This window comes from Megascapheus bottae, chromosome 10 (assembly GCF_031878675.1).
Source record: "Megascapheus bottae isolate mThoBot1 chromosome 10, mThoBot2.hap1, whole genome shotgun sequence".
NCBI classification, from domain to species: domain Eukaryota; kingdom Metazoa; phylum Chordata; class Mammalia; order Rodentia; family Geomyidae; genus Megascapheus; species Megascapheus bottae.
The window spans coordinates 9,961,759-9,975,566 of record NC_143518.1 but is presented as its reverse complement, the minus strand read 5'-3'; the positions used below and the strand labels follow the sequence as shown (position 1 = coordinate 9,975,566).

Genomic DNA, 13,808 nt, shown 5'->3' with positions numbered 1-13,808 from the left:
CTCGCTCAAACTTTGAAACTGAGAACTGACTTAGGAGTCAGCTAGGTCACAGCTGTAACCTACACTCAAACTCTGCAAACCACTGTCTTCTGTATTTAAAAAAAAACATGCACAGGTCTGTACTCCAAAGATGGCTGGAGGTGAATTGTAATGCTGTTTTCCCATGGCATCATGCCATGTAATCATGTTCCTTACCATATTTTTTCCTAATAAACTTGGTTACATTGGTGTTTTTCTAAAATTCTTCTCATACTGGGCACAAGGACTGACGTTGATCAGCTGGACTAAATTTCCATACTTAGCATAATTTACCCTGTAAGGAAGTAGAAGTGGAAAACTTAAAAAAAAATTAAAATTCTGTCCTTAAGAAAGACCCTCTTAAAAGACCTCTGCTGATATTTCCTTCACAGAAAGCAGCTTCCCCAGGGCTGTATGAAAATGGCTTTGGCTTCTCAAGGTGTGATAGCCTGAAGTTAATCAATATGGACAACGAATATACTCAAGAGCATATGTTAGTCTCTTATGATCATATTTTAAGGTGGTATATGATGAACCTCAATATCTAGTTGCCTTTTAAAATATCTCTGTGGCAAGGAGTTTTGACATGTGGTAAAGTGCTTGCCTACCATGCACAAAGGCCCAGGTTCAACTCCTTGGTACCATATATATAGAAAAGGCTGGAAGTGGTGCTGTGGCTCAAGTGGTAGAGTGCTAGACTTGAGAAGGCCCAAGGACAGTGCTCAGGACCTGAGTTCAAACCTCAGGACAGGCAAAAAAAAATCTCTGACACACTATAATGGGAAGGGTTATACATATGTACCTATTTACACAGCTCCTCCTGTATAGTACTTTTAAATGGGCCCCCAATGTACCCCACTCCCTCACTAACCCTTCTCCTCACATCAACATGCAGACAGAATTCATTTATATTGTCAGAAATCTCTGACCCACCTATGCACTGATGGTCTTGGCAGTTCTGAAACTTAACCTGCTTACATCAAATACATTTTATAAAGTGACTTGTTAGCTTATCACTTAATTCTAAAAAGAGGATAAAGGATGCTTTGATGACCAGTCACCTTGTTTTCATCCTGATTTTCAGAATACAGACTACCATGGGAGCTGGGGTGACAACTACCAAAGAGGTATATCTGTCTGATGTGATCCAAGGTTCTCTGCTTACTTCTCTCTTGCATGTTCAATTTCCTCTATGAACATGGTGGCCAAAGGCAGCTCTTGGCTACCAATTCAATAACATTTAGTTATTGAGTCAAATGTGAATGAGCAGGGTGAGTAGCTAGCTAGCTCTACTGTAGAAAGGTTTTTTGAGCTTTTATAGTCACGGAACAGGTATCACGCATAAACAAATACATCAATAGATATATTCTTAGGACCACTGATACAGCTATAACAGAGATAACAGAACAAGGAAAGTTCCTCTACAGTTTTCAGGAGTTTGCCTGTTAGAAACACACACACACACACACACACACACACACACACACACACACACACACACAATACTGCATTTGATTAAAGTTGTATTCATATGAAAATGCAAAATTATACTACCTATTGCAAATAACGAGGGTAAGTTTTCATTTAAAAAGAAAGTTCAGCATTAAAATTTAATGTGGGCATTTTTAGAAAAGGTGAAAGCCTTATTCATGCCATTATTTTACATTTCTTGATGTTAATTGTTGTTTCAAGCATGTGCTGTTTTTTCTTCTTTTCAGTAAAATAATTATAATATTTACTGCCTATATAATCACCATATACTTATAGCTTTACAATAGGTTTGACACATGAGAATGTATTATCAACTATAAAAATATATCCTTTCTATGAAAATGAAAGAAGTTGTAAATGAGGAATTTGAAATTATAATTATTTAATTGCTGTTATAAGTCAATTTATTTGAGAATTTTGCATGTAGCTAAAATAATCTTTTAAGCTAGGTATAATCCTAGTTCCTCAGAAGGCTGAGATCATAGGATCCATCTATGAAGCCAGTGGGGCAGGAAAGTCCGTGAGACTCCAATTAATTAATCTCCAATTAATGCTCAAAAGCCATAATTAGAGATATAGTGTAAGTGGTAGAATGCTAGCCTTGAAAAAAACAGATGAGTTTAAGCCCTGGATTGGAACATACCTACACACACACACACACACACACACACACACACACACACACACACACACACAAATAAACATACACAAACCACATGAACATTTTAAAGTGAGTTGTTCATTATTTATAAGTGCTGGAAGATAATAGAGTTCATTAATCACATAGGAAAATAACCAAAAGAGTGAAAAGACTTTCTGGGAACTGAATCTGCCAAGTGAAATCTCAATAAATTCAGATAGAGGATGCATAGTGAGAGTAGTACTTTAAAAGCCTTATATGGATAGATTATAAATGAAAAAAAGTGATAAATACAACTAATGTGTAAGAGGTACTGTATTATGAATAAAACCTATAAGAAAGAATGCTAAAGCCTAGAGCTGGTGGATAGCTCATACCTGTCATCCTAGTTACTCATGAGGCTGAAATTAAGAGAACCTAGGGCAACTAGAGCAGAAAAATCTGTGAGGCTTCTTATTCAATTAGCCAGAAAAAAAGCTGGTATGGAAGTATAGCTCAGATGGTAGAAATTGGTACTATATAAATACTCATTAAAAATGAGTGCAATTTATTTTTAGCTTAGTTATCTAAATGTAAATGCCAATATTTAAAGAAGCTTATGGGAGGGATACCAATAATTCCTTGAACCTAGTGTGTTATCTTTGAATATTTATCAAGTAAAAATTACTTTATATAAAAGTACTATGAAAAAAGGATAAAGTAGATGGCTCAATAAGATAACTTTTAAGTAGAAAACTAGTCAATTAGGTCAAAATTCTACAGTTATCATGGTATATCATATCAAAATCTAAATTTGTGCTTCACTCTTTACTAAATGATTAAAAGCATAATATCTTTACTAAATGTTAAAACATGATATCTTTACTAAATATTTAAAATCATAATATCATCTCCAAATAAAGGAATAAAAAATAGAGCAGCAGAAGTATTTGTGTCAATCTACTCATTGAAACATGTTACCATAAAAATGAAAAATAATTTTGTGGCAAATTATTACAAATAAATTCCATTTTAAAATAAGTAGCATAATATTCAGCGTACAGTCAATATTGAATAAGATTCAAAATTTTGCTTTCTAATAAAACAAGTTTGGTTTCCATCGATGACTAGGGTATATTTATAATGTAGAGCATTGTGTTTAGTGGATTGGTGACTCTCACACGAAAGAGAATTCTGGTCATTAGCAATTGGTCAAGTGTAGGATGAAGGGCTTTGACCCAAAGCATTTGCTGACTGTGCCTTGTCTGTCTCTACTCAACTTGTTCTTTCTTGTCTTGTTTTCAATTCATGCCAATTTGCTTAGCAAATCTACCTTCCCAGAACTTTCCTGAATGCTCCAGCCACTTCTTTGTTCCGAAGACTGTAGATGAGGGGGTTGAGCATGGGTGTGAGGATGGTGTAGAAGATGGAGTTCACTTCATCCTGCTCAGCACTGTGATAAGCTTTGGGAAGAAAATACTTGCTAATGGCTGTGCCGTAGAAGAGAGACACCACAATCACGTGGGAAGAACAGGTTGTCAAGGCCTTTCTCTTCCCCAGGTTCGATCTTAACCCCACAACAGTGGAGAGGATTTTCCCATAGGAAGCCAGAATGGCTAATATTGGAAAGAGCAGAAAAACGATCCCACTGATGAAAAGACTGTTTTCATAAAGAGAAGTATCCATGCAAACCAGTCTGAGGAGTGCTGAGATCTCACAAAAGAAGTGATGGATTTGCCTGGAAGAGCAGTAAGGTAGATTCATAGTGTATGTGACATGAGCCAGGGCATTGAGCAGAGCACACAGCCACGTTCCCGTCACCATGGAAGCAGAGACAGTCGGGCGCATGAGAATTGAGTAATGGAGTGGATGGCACACAGCCACATAGCGGTCATACGCCATGACTGCCAGGAGAAGGCATTCTACTCCCATGAGTAGCATGAAGAGGAAGAACTGAACCCCACAGCTAATAAAAGAAATGTGATTCCTCCCAGACAAGAAGTCAATGGCTATCTTGGGGACAAAAGCTGAGCTATACAAGATATCGATGAAGGAAAGCTGGCTAAGAAGAAAGTACATAGGCGTGTGGAGGCGACAGTCCAACCCAATGAGGATTATCATCATAACATTTCCTACTATGGCAACAAGGAATCCAAGGAAGATGAATGTGAAGAGGAGGTTGGGCACTTGTGTATGGTGAAACAGCCCCAGGAGAATAAAATCAATGCCAGCAGTCTGATTGCTCCGTGTCTCCATTCCTCAGCTCCATTTGCTGCCTTGGACAGAGAGGTTCAATAGATTTCTCACGTTATCTACTCAATGCCATAACTGAAAAAGATATCCCTCTCCTTCTGCACTGCATCAAATTGTCCTTAGTACAGAGGGATGTGTACCACATAGCCTGAAATACTATTGTCACTGAAATACTATTCATACTTAAGATGATTCACAAATCCAAATATTAGGAACTTTCAGGCATTAGGTTGGATATTTACTCTTGCTGAAAATTGCAATGATTCCAGTTAATAGAATTTGATTGAGGACATAAATTCCCACATATATCTATCCACATATATCAGCATAAAAACAGCAAAGAATTTACCTGTAGTTTTTGGTTTTGATTTATAAATGTAAGAAAGAGAAAACATAAGATAATGACCATCCAATAACAGGCAAGTACCTATTTTAAGTATACTAATCTGAAAGTAATCAATATTTTATAGCATCAGTTTGAGTATATAGCAGGCTGTCATGCTTCTTTACAAAAATGAGTCTGCATCTGTACAGCAGTTATTTATGCAGATTTTCTGAGCAACAAAAAAAAATGGGATCTGGTTGCATCTACATTCAGCTGAATCTCCTGCTTTTTTACCTCCTCATCTTAAAGTACCTGGTCTCTAAAAGCTAACTCTTTTCAACTGTTGTTTATTAGGAAACCAAGAATTTCTGGGATTGGATTTCCCATTTTTAAAATATATAAAGCTTAGATCCTACCAAAAGTCCAACAACAGAATCATAAAGCTCCTAGTATCACACAGACAGCTTGCAAGTCAGATTCAGATTGTGATTGTACTTACTGAGATGCATGATGAAACTGTAAGGCATATGAAGGCTACAGGAAGGAGATCAGGGCTTGGTGACGTCCATTCTGCCTCCCAGCAGTCTGTGTTCTGGGAAATATTAGCACTTCACTTGAAGGTGAAGTGATCTAATCTGAAATGGGAAATGAAGCCATTCTACACAGTGGCTCTCATGACACAGAGAGGTGCAAGATTGAGCTGAGGGGATGGTTTCCTTTAGTTAGTACAACTGTGTAACTGTTTAAGATAGTTCTCAACTATTTTAGAAACACACACGTACCTACATACTCAAGAAACTAAATTTCACAGAACATCTATGATATCAGGTTTGCACCTAGAAAAATGTAGAGAAAATGTCAGAAGCAATCTATACTGTTTCTTCTTGTGTCTAGAAATCATGCATTCTATATAATATTGCCCTATGTGGAAAGATTATCCTTCACAAGCTCAACATTTGAGAATTCATTATTAGATAAATTGTATTTATTTCATAGACATTACCAACTTGATTTCTTCAACAGAAAATTTTAAGCTACCAGATTAGTTAACAAAAGCCATTACACCTTTAAGCACCAGGAGGCATGGTGTTCACAGGCTGTAATATGCTCTGTGATGTGTACATTCAGAGAGACAGTAGACAGGCATTTAAGTATTGTGTGTGTTTGAGTTATGTCTAATTACTTCTCCATGTTTTTGCAAAGGAAGCCAAGATCCCAGAAATTGTCAGTTTGTCATATTCATCTTCTTTGGAGTGTAGCTTCATGGTAAGGATGTGGGCCTGATCACATCTGTTGTTTTTACATTTATAGCTCATATTCAAATACATTTTATACGTGTATTTGCCTATTTACATAGGCAAGTATTTACAGATGTGTATTTGCCTATTTATAGAGGCAAGTATTTACAGATGCATGATTAGTTTGTTTCTTCTTTACTTCAATTTGAAATAAATTTTAGAATTATATCAAATGATCTTCTTGTACATTTTAAGCACTAAGAATAAAAAGTCAAATGTTCATTCATTAATGTTTAGATACACCTTTGATCAATGGTATATTTTCCCACAACATACCCATTTAAACCTATGTACTTAAAATTTTATACAATGTGTGTAAGTAATATTTTCGCCTGTAAAATTTTCAAAAATATTTTTACATTGAATACATAGAATGGGAAAAAGTATTTTGCATGTAACTATTTAATAAGTTTGCATTCACAATATTCTTTTAACTAAAACCTTCCCAGATTCATTTTCACCACTCATTACTGAATAGTCCATAAAGAATACTTGACATCAGACATGTAAATACCTGAAATTTGTATGAAGAGGCAGTTATTGACACAGGGCTACTTAAAATTACAGTGACTTGAGAGTGGAATGAATTACTATGCAACATGACATCGATCTGTGTTGAAGGAGAGCTGCTAATATGGAACTATTGAATCTCGTAAATACTCACCTAGTTAGAAAAATAACTTCAGATCATCACCGTGGGTAGCATCCTTTCAAACATTTGTAAGTGGCTTTAAAATTAATTCTATATCACACTACACTTTAAGTATAAACAATTACCTATTATTTTTCGTTTTAAAATATTATCAGAAATCTGTTTATGTAAAAGAAAAGATCAAGTTAGAGGTATTTTTCCTTTGTTCTAGGACCTTCCCTTCCCAGTTAACTAAGGTTTAAATAGGCCAGTTACCTTCCCATTACAGAGATTTCGGCCAAGACACCTCCTGCCTGAAATGTCCTCAGAGGAAAGTCTCTTGTTTGCTATTCTGTTCCCTTAGGCAGGCTGTAGCATAATGACACTGTTGTCCTTATGATACCCTAATTAAATATACTTCTGTCTTGGAAAAAGACCTAAAATATCAACCATTCATGTAAATAATTTTATTATTAGATGCCCCAATTTGAACACTCAATTGTGTGGTAAAATCTCCATTCAGAATTTAATACCTGCATGCAAGAATGGATTTAGCCAAAACGGTTTATTTTCTGGTTTCCTGGTTTGTATTCTATATGCTGGGAATGGAGTCCAGGGAACCTTTCTACTGATTATTCCCCTATGTAGCTTCATATGCTTGAACAAAACACACTGTGTGTGTGTGTGTGTGTGTGTGTGTGTGTGTGTGTGTGTGTGTGTGTATGTGTGCATGTGTGTGTTAAGAGAGATGGTATTCAGGGCCTCATGATTAATGAGCAGGCTCTACCATTTAAGCCACACCTGCAGATTTCTTTTATATTGCCTATTTCCAAAGGAGGATCTTATTTAATGCCTCTGCACATCTAGACTATGTTCTTCCTTTTTGCACCTCTCTGTGTTACTAGGAATGACAGATGACAGATGTACCAAACCACTTTGCTGCCTCCATAGATGGAAGCATGGGTTCATGATCCTGGCCACTGTTTGCTAAATCTTGCAAAATATTTGCCTGGACTGTCCTTGAGTCACACTGCCCTTAACTATCCCTCCCAAGTAGCTACAATCATAGCTTGAGCCACAGAGCTCATACCTTTGGTTCTTCATGTATAAAATGGATATTGTATTACAATGCCTACTATAAGGTTTAGTTAGTATAAAGTAAACTGAACATTTCCTGGGACAGTGGCCCATGCTTGGGTGATGTTAAACATCTACAGTTAATGTTTTGAATCAAATGAGATGTATAACTTTATTTTACCTGCTGGTGTCATCAAACTCACATGTTAAAGATTTACATGTGGATGAACTTTTTTTATTTTTATTTATTTTAATATTAATATCTTTATTGTAAAGGTGATGAACTGGAGACTTACAGATACATTATTAAAACAACAAGTACATTTTTATTATATTTTATTGTCGAGGTAACTTTTAGAGGGGTTACATTTACATTCAAGTACATTATTTTTTCTGTTCAAATTGATTTATTTATGCTATTTATTTATTTATGCTATTACAATACTGCTTTGACTACTGTTGTTTTACAGTAAATTTAGAATGGGGGCCAGTTGTTTATCTATTGCCTGAGGCTTGAAGTCAAGACCTGGAGCTGTCCCTGAGCTTTTTACTCAAGAATAGATCTCTATCACTTTGAGTCACAACTTCACTTCCAGTTTTCTGGTCCTTAATCAAACATAAGATTCTCAGTTTTGATTTGGTAGAACAGATATATATATATATGCATATATATATATATATTTGAATTCAGAGACAAACTCTTACTCAGTTGGCTTTCCGTAAGTATATTTCTCAGTTCCCTGTATTTTCATATGAATTTGAAGATAAAATCTGTTAATTCCAACTAAAAGAAATTAGATGTATAATAATTTGATTTGCCTTGAATCTGTAGGTTGTTTCAAGTGAATGATTATTGCTATCTTAATAATATTAGGTTGCTGATGCATGGACATGGGATATCTTTCCTATTATCAAGATCTTTTCAATTTTCTTCCAACATTTATTTCACTGTTAAAGTAATACACAGGTTATTCTTGTTTTTGCCTTTTGCCACATAATGTTTTTTTCATTTTTCCCATATATTTTTATTGTAATTAATAGAAAGGTTACATTATATTCACCAGATAGAGGGTGCATTACTTCACATACATTGATACCCTGTCTCATGTCTTGGTCCTCATTTCCCTTCCCTCACCCCCGCCCCTCATCTTGTTTTCCTCCCTTCCCTATCCAACTTCAAATAACCAAATGAGCATATATACAATATATCAGATAACAAAGTGAGATACTATAACAATATGAGATAACCAAGGGACAGCAAAAGAGATGAGAGATAACATAGTACATTAAAGACAACAATCACTCATTATATGGCTTTTTTTTCTATATCCTGGAGGTCCTTTCATTTAGCGCCATTCTATATGTCCTTAAGTATCTAGGTTTTGTTCTACTGTAAATCTCTGCTAGGAGAGCCCAAGGTTTCTACTGGAGTATATTGATTTGTGCTTCTTGGTTTGCTCTTCTTTATTTTCCTTCCTACTGTTCATGTGGCAACCAGAGCAAGAGGTTTTTGATCAGGGCCATTGGTACTTATTCTTGGTGGTCATTGCACATCTCGGGACTAGACAAAGCAGCTCACCAATACTTCATCAGCAGCTACAAGTGTATGGTGCCTTCAAATGCCTCTTTTTGAGGCGAGGAAGCCTCATGGGAATGGTATGGAGATTTTTCATGATTTATTACTTACACGCAGTACATATTAGTCATCTGACTTTTCAGCAACTTCCTATGCATACTGTCACTTATCACTGTGCCTTCTCCACCCTCAGTTCTGTGCCTAGTTTCTCTATTTGATGACCCAGATGGCAAGCAGTAGCTTCTGTGCTTTCTTGTGACTTATCAGTTTCTCAACATATAGAATCCTCTATCTTGTTTTTTCTCAGTCACTTTGCCCTTTCCTTCATCTATGCTGCTTCTGACAGTTTCTCTCTCAATTGCTTGTTTTTTTAAGCAAGATGATTACATTTCCTTTACAACTATAATTCAGGTTTTCCCAGAAAATTATTTCTCGGTTCTTTGGCCTTAGCCCCCATGCTGTACCTCTGCATCCATCTGTAATCCTGAACCTTATAATCCACACATACAGAAAGATCTTCTCTCCCTCTGTTCCATGTTATGAACTTTTCTATTGAAAAAAATAAGATATGATTTGGTTCACTAATTATACTCAAATGCTTCTCTGCCAACAACACAAATAGTTGATCTACTTGTTCCAACATGTAGGCACTGGAGATGCTGGGTGGTCTTCTCTTATTTAAATTTACAAATGTTCATTCTGATGACAATGAAATTATTTTTTTCCTTCTGCTACAGAGATTCAAGCAAAATTAGAATTCTATTTGCACTATCCACAGAAAAAATACCACTTTCTTGTTCCTTTATTCCTTTTAGGTAGACAAAATCAATTTGACATTCTCCTTTTAAATACAGATCTTATATTAAACAAATTTATTATATAAATGAATAAATAAAATAACACGGATCACATAATCACTCTTTCTACATGTGTCCCTCTTGAAGAATCTAGCTATCAATGAAGAAATGATGCTCAGAATTGAGTAATCATCACTTTCGGAGCCGGAAAAAGTCTGTTTCCTTTTTGGCTTCATGATTTTTAGTAACTTCAAATTTGTTACTGAAATTTTATTAACTTGTCCATTTATAAAATGGAGTGATAATAAAATGTGAAACATAAGACCTTCTGTTATAAAATGAAAAAGTTTCATGGAACAATATCAGGTACATAAAATAATTAAAAAGTATACAAAGTCATGGAGCCTAAATTTGCCAAACTGTTATAATTAGGGATATGAGTTGATTTATAATGCATTTTACCTGTTACACAAACTGGAGAAATTGGTTTGGATTAAACTTTCAGACATCATTGCATATTTTAATTCAACAATAAAATTATATATATATATATATATATATATATATATATATATTAACCAGGGTAGAGTGCGAATGCAGTCCCAGGGGAGAGTGCAAATTGTTTGTTTGTTTTCAAGCGGTATTTTTTGTCTATTCCTTTTTTTATTTTTGGTACTGGGGACCAAACCCAGGGTGTTGTACTTTCTAGGCAAGAGCTTTGCCACTGAGCTACATCCCAGCCCTATATGTGTACAGTTGTAATGTAATGTGGTATTTTGGTAAATTCAGATATTGGAGGACTACTGTGGGATGGGCAACTTAACTAACAAATATATTATTCTCTATGATTAGGAATTTTTCCCTGATGACTTTAAAACCAGTTCAGCAATTTTTCAAGTACAAAATCATTGTTATTTGTTATAATCATAAGGCAGTACACAAAAGTTCTGAAACAAATTCCTGTCCACCTGAATTTAACAAAAGAGAGAGTAGGGAAACTATTCCCAAAAATTTATAGTTGTATTATATTTTATTCTTATAGCTTTCTTGTGTCTTAAAGTTATGCAAAACACAATAATATTATTATAAAGCCCGAAATTTTCATTTATAAAAGTCAACACAAAATGATGAATTAAGACATGAACCAATAATCTACTAAGAAATAACAAAGAATTGACACATGAAGGATATTGGAGTGGGCTAGGATTGCATGGGTAACACCTTAAGACAGAAAAAGAAATAAAAATATACTAAGAGAAGCCAGGCACAGTAGCTCAGGCCTGTAGTCCTAGCTACTCAAGAGGCTGAGATCTGAGGATTGCAGTTCAAAGCCAGTTCAGGCCCTAAAGAACTTGAGACTTTTTTTATTTATTCTAATTTAATTTAATTTTTTTTATTTTATTTTTTTGTAGATCATGGGGCTTGAACTCGGCCTGGCCACACTGTCCCTGAGCTCTTCAGCTCAAGGCTACAGCCCTACCCTTGAGCCAAGCCCCACTTCTAGTTTTCTTGATGTTACTTGGAGATAAGAGTCTCAAGTCCTTTAGTGCCCCAGTTGGCTTTGAATCTCGATCCTCAGATCTCAGCCTCCTGAGTAGCTAGGATTGCAGGTATGAGCTACCACGTCCAGCTAAGAACGTGAGACTCTTATCTCCAATTAACCACTAGAAAACCAAAAGTGGCTGTATGGCTCAATGGCTAGGGAGGTATCTTGAGCTAAAGAGCTCTGTGATAACACCCAGACCCAGGAATAGGGTGGTGGCCATAAGCTGAAGAGCTCAGGGACAATGCCCAGACCCAGATTTCAAGCCCCATGACCCACAAAAAATGTACTTCTAGGGGCCAAGAGTGTGACTTAGTGATAGCTTGCTTGCCTAGCACACCCAGCATTTTTATTTTATTTTATTTTTATTACTGAGGTTTTATAGAGGGGTTGCAGTTACATTTACCAGATAGTAGGTGCATTACTTCTCACCCATTGATACCCCTTCTTATGTTTTTGTCCCCATTTCCCCCCCTCTACCCCCTCCCAATCATTGTGTTTCCCCCCTTCCCTTTCCTATTTCAAATAAACAAATAAATGCATATACAATATACTAGATAACCAAGTCAGTTACAGTAACAATATGAGATTAAACAAAGGGCAACAAAGGTGAAGAGAAATAGCATAGTACATTAAGTACAACAATCACTCAAGATAAAGCTCTTGTTTCCATATCCTAGAGATCCCTTCATATGTGACTTTATATATCTAGGTTTTGAGCTATAGTAATCCTCTGCTAGGAGAGTCCTAGATGTGTAGTAATTATTACAAATGAGGGAAACCATTGAGCCTATGTTCCTTTGGGTCTAGCTACTTCACTTAATATGATTTTTTCCAAGTCTTTCCATTTCTTTATGAATGGGGTGAAGCCATTCTTTCGCATGGCAGCATAGAATTCCTTCTATGCGAAGTAAGCCAGACTCAAAGGAATATAGGCCCAATAGTCTCCCTCATTTGTCATAATCAGTAGAAACCTTGGGCTCTCCTAGCAGAGATTTACAATAGAAAAAAAACCTAGAGACATTAGGCCAAATAGTATGACACTAAATGTAAGGACCTCCAGGATAAGGAAACAAAAGCCATATAATGAATGACTGTTGTTCTTAATGTACTATGTTATCTCTCATCTCTTTTGCCATCCCTTGGTTATCTCATATTGTTACAATATTTCACCTTGTTATCTGATATATTTTATTTTTTTAATTTTTATTGTCAGGGTAACATACAGAGAGGTTACAGTTACATTCGCCCGATAGTAGATGCATTACTTCTCATATACTGATACCCCTTCTCATGTAGAAACAGCTTTTCAAAGAGCATTAAATTTTCATAGACATTCTAAAGCCAAAAGTTTTATTCACTGGTTGTTTAATATGCTCATTTATGAATTGACTTCCTGCTTAATTGGTTATTTGAAATTGGATAGGGAAGGTAGGAAATCAAGATAAGTGGGGGAAGGGTGGGAGGGAACTGGGAACCATGTCATGAAAAAGAGTATCAATATTTGTGAAGTTATGCACCTTTTATCTGGTGAATATAATGTGACCCTTCTATTAATCACAATAAAAAAGTACAATAAAAAAATAATAAATAAATAAATAAATAGAATCAATACAGAAAAAAAAATATATAACAAAACCTAAAACTCAATAGCAAACAGTAGAATAGATCAATTATCCTAAACAGGCATTTTTCAAAATAAATCCTACAAATGGCCAACAGACATATATGAAAAATATTCAGGATTACTAATTGTCACCAAAAAACAATGAGAAATCAGTTTACAGTCCTAAGAATGACCAACATCAAAAACTGCCAGAAAGCATCAGAAAAATATTTACTGTTGCGTACATTGGTGAGATGTAAATTTTGGTTGGCCATGGTTAAAAACAGTATGTAAGCTCTTTCTGTAAGTAAGAATGGAAGTATCACAGGATTCAGCCATCTACTGCTGGGAATATGTCTAAAGGAAACTGAGAGAAACGATTCCAAGCTAAAGAACAGTAAATGTTATTGAAGGAAAATTGAGTTGAAATGCACAGGATCTTGAGGAGGCCCAGGCGCTCTAGGGAAGTACAGGGCAGAGGAAGCTTATGCTTGCTTCTTTCTGCGTTCTCCTGTCACCTCGCTGCTGAAGGCATTGCCCAGTGTTCATTTCATACTGAAGCACAGTGTTCCTA

At 35.7% G+C, this 13,808-nt stretch overlaps 1 protein-coding gene across 1 annotated transcript; it reads right to left on the bottom strand.

Annotated features, from left to right (window-relative positions):
- Nucleotides 1-3,457: 3,457 nt before the first annotated feature.
- LOC150057544 (olfactory receptor 2AK2-like) lies at nt 3,458-4,384 on the bottom strand. Its single transcript, XM_090340201.1, has one exon. The coding sequence runs from the start codon at nt 4,382-4,384 to the stop codon at nt 3,458-3,460; it is 927 nt and encodes a 308-aa protein (XP_090196327.1).
- Between the last annotated feature and the right edge of the window lie 9,424 nt (nt 4,385-13,808).

Bases quoted from the DNA above. Each gene is read 5' to 3' on its own strand.
- LOC150057544 (XM_090340201.1), bottom strand. From the start codon at position 4,384: ATGGAGACACGGAGCAATCAGACTGCTGGCATTGATTTTATTCTCCTG.